The sequence below is a fragment of the Rhagoletis pomonella genome, unplaced genomic scaffold, assembly GCF_013731165.1.
Source record: "Rhagoletis pomonella isolate Grant_MI unplaced genomic scaffold, Rhpom_1.0 Rhpom_scaffold_00001, whole genome shotgun sequence".
NCBI lineage: Eukaryota > Metazoa > Arthropoda > Insecta > Diptera > Tephritidae > Rhagoletis > Rhagoletis pomonella.
In genome coordinates this window covers 75081491-75084583 of record NW_023458555.1, presented here as the reverse complement: position 1 = coordinate 75084583, position 3093 = coordinate 75081491, and the positions used below count along the sequence as shown (strand labels likewise).

Sequence of the window (3093 nt, the reverse complement as noted above, 5' to 3'; positions counted from 1 at the left end):
ATCCACCAGGGAACGGGCCTCCACAAAAGGAGCCCAGCACAAACAACAAGTGCTACTTTGGGCTGAGTAGGCAATTGAGAAGTAAAGTCCTCTGTCGTCGTACAAAGATCACAGTGTATAAGTCCTTCATCATGCCTGTGCTGGTGTATGGCGCGGAGGCATGGAGAATGAAAGCATCTGATGAGGCGGCCCTTGGAGTTTTCGAGAGAAAGATTCTGCGAAATATTTACGGACCTTTAGGCGTTGGTGATGGCGAATATCGCAGACGATTTAACGATGAACTGTATGAGCTTTACAACGATATAGACATAGTGCTGCGAATTAAAATTCAACGGCTCCGCTGGCTTGGGCATGTCGCTCGAATGGACAGAAGCGCTCCTGCTCTGAAAGTATTTAACGCGGGCCGCGATGTTGGTAATAGAGGAAGAGGAAGGCCTCATCTGCGTTGGAAAGACCAGGTGGAGAAGGACTTGGCTTCACCTGGCATTTCCCCGATACCACCTTGTATAAATTCGCCTTGGTGCAGCAAAAAGCAAAATTAGATTCGCTTTATCCTAAATAGGCGCAATTGCGCCAACACTCTGTTTTGATACCGGCAGTAACGCTGTAGTTAGTGTGTCGGCGTAAACAAATTTGCACCGTTACCCAGGCCTACTAGAGTCGGTGTTATGCAGAAATTTTTTTTTTGGCAAACTGTGTGCAATTGTTGTTGCAGCGAACTCGGAGAGACCGAGTTTGGCGACTCTCAAAGCAAACTAATTTACAGCGCGTTTACATTAGACAATGCTGTTAATACAAAAAAAAATCCGTATTAGTTGTCAAAAACGCTGATAATTTTCTATATATTTATTATCCGATCAGTTCGTAATTTATTCAATTGTATGTTACCAGGCTGGTCTGATCTAAGTATTTTGTGCAAATAAAACTACGTTATTTCACTTTCTGGCCCAACGTTTCGCTAAAACATTTTTAGCTTCTTCAGGGGCAATTCCGTTTAATTAAATCTGTCACGAACCATAAAATACAAAAACACATTATAACCAAAGATAATAAATGGAAACATAAAAACATGTACATATATGGAATTAAAATGACAAGAAAAACTACAGATTGAGCTTGAGGACAACCAATTTGACTCACACTATTTTAACATTAATACATACGAATTATTGAACACTAAATACTAATAATCTATACCATCTTTTGTGGTAGCTTTGTCAATACTAAAAGTTAGTTTATAATCATAAACATGAAATGTATGCGGCCGCAATGTTGTCTGTATCTTCCTTTCTGTTCATGGTCTTTTCTCTCCTTTGCATTATTCTGAGGCTCTCCAATGTATATCGGGTTGACTCTCTTTTTTCTTTGTCAATAACTTTTGCATTTGCGAAATCAGCTGTGTGTCCACTTGTTGTTATATGTTGTGCTAATGCTGTACTGCTTTTTTGTTTTCTGATGTCAGCTTCATGTTCGCCTAATCGAACACCTAAAGGCCGCTTAGTTGTCCCAATATACACTTTCCCGCATTCTTCATTTTCCTTTCCTTTGCATTTAATTTCATACACTACATCGCTTTGTTGGTGGACATCTACTGGGCACTTTGTTTTTGTGTATATTGTCGAAAGGGTGTAATTGGATTTGTAGGCAAGTGCTGTGTTTTGTGGTTTGGTTATGCTGTGATCAAAGTTGTCGGTTAGGTTGGGAATATACGTTACACTGTAAAATTTCTTGGTGGTTTTTGTTGTGTCTATGTTCGGTGTTGTATTTGGATGAATGTTATTTTTCATAATTTGTTGATTTATTAGTTCTCGTATTAATTTAGCAGGATAATTATTACATATTAAGATTTTGTTTATTTTCTCTATGTTAGCGTCATGGAATCTTGTGTGGCTTATCGTCAATATTTTGTGGATGAGGTTTTTTGCTGTGTTAATCTTATATTTAGTTGGTTGCGATGAATAATAATTTATTAAGCGTCCAGAAGAAGTTGGCTTAGAGTACCAGTCAAGTAAAAGATGTTGGTTTTCCCTATGAATGCAAACGTCAAGGAAGGGGATTTTTGAATTTTTCTCTGTTTCCATCGTAAATTGAAGTTTGTTGTGATACTTGTTTAGAGTCCCTAGAATAATATTCGCGTCATTACGTTTAACTATAGCGAAGATGACGTCCACATATTTGGTAATAAATTTGATGTCAATATTGAATTTTTCCTTGAGCTCCGAGATGGCATTGCCCAGTAGGTTGTCCATAATTATGTCGGCTATTGTTGGGGAAATAGGATTACCCATAGGCATTCCAAACGTTTGCGAATATAATTTTTTGTTGAACATGAAATAGTTATTGTCATTTAGGCAAAAACTTAACATTTCTTGGAACTTATTTTTCGGAATATTGGTTTTATGTTGAATTTGGTCCCATTTATTCATTACGATTTTTGAGGCTAACATTGTTGGTAAATTTGTGAACAAGGAGACGACATCGAACGACACTAATACATCTTCATCACACACACATATATTGGCTAGCTTATCTTTTAGGTTGAATGCATTATTCACGTTGTATTTTTCCGAAATTAATACTTTCAAAATATCTCCGATGTATTTTGACATTTTATAACAGGGGACCATAAAAGAGGAAACAATAGGACGAAGAGGAACATCTAGCTTATGAATTTTTGGCAATAAATTATGATAATTTTCTCCGTGGCGTTGGCGTCCTGACAATAGTTAAGACAATTCATTTCGAGCAAAATGTCGAACGTGAACGTTGAATTATAAGTTGCAGAAATACGCATTTCGCGCGAGCTATTTAAGCTAAAAACTAAAAAATAATAAAGAAGAGACAAAGTTACATACACATCAGCGCCTCTTGTGTTATTTTAGTTCTTTTTTATGAATTTCTCTTCTTTCTTGCACAAGACGCCAAAATTATTGTCTGCATACGTCAAGTCATTGCCCGATTTACTGTCTTAAAAATAATCAAGACAGTGATTGAGACAATTGGAAAAGTATGCATGTATTAGTGAAAAAGTGTGCATGTATTGCTATTGTTATGACAGTATTGTCCGGTGTCAACCCTAAGTTAGTCGCGCCA

At 37.1% G+C, this 3093-nt stretch overlaps 1 protein-coding gene across 1 annotated transcript; it reads right to left on the bottom strand.

Moving 5' to 3' along the window:
* Positions 1–850: 850 nt before the first annotated feature.
* Positions 851–2845, bottom strand: LOC118752072. The gene is made up of 2 exons (XM_036486923.1): positions 1143–2845; positions 851–1004 (listed from the first exon to the last, which is right to left on the bottom strand). Exon 1 carries the CDS (start codon positions 2625–2627, stop codon positions 1242–1244), a length of 1386 nt encoding a protein of 461 aa, XP_036342816.1. The 5' UTR covers positions 2628–2845; the 3' UTR covers positions 851–1004; positions 1143–1241.
* Between the last annotated feature and the right edge of the window lie 248 nt (positions 2846–3093).

Excerpts from the sequence above, each read along its gene's own strand:
- LOC118752072 (XM_036486923.1), bottom strand. The coding sequence starts at position 2,627 with ATGGTCCCCTGTTATAAAATGTCAAAATACATCGGAGATATTTTGAAA.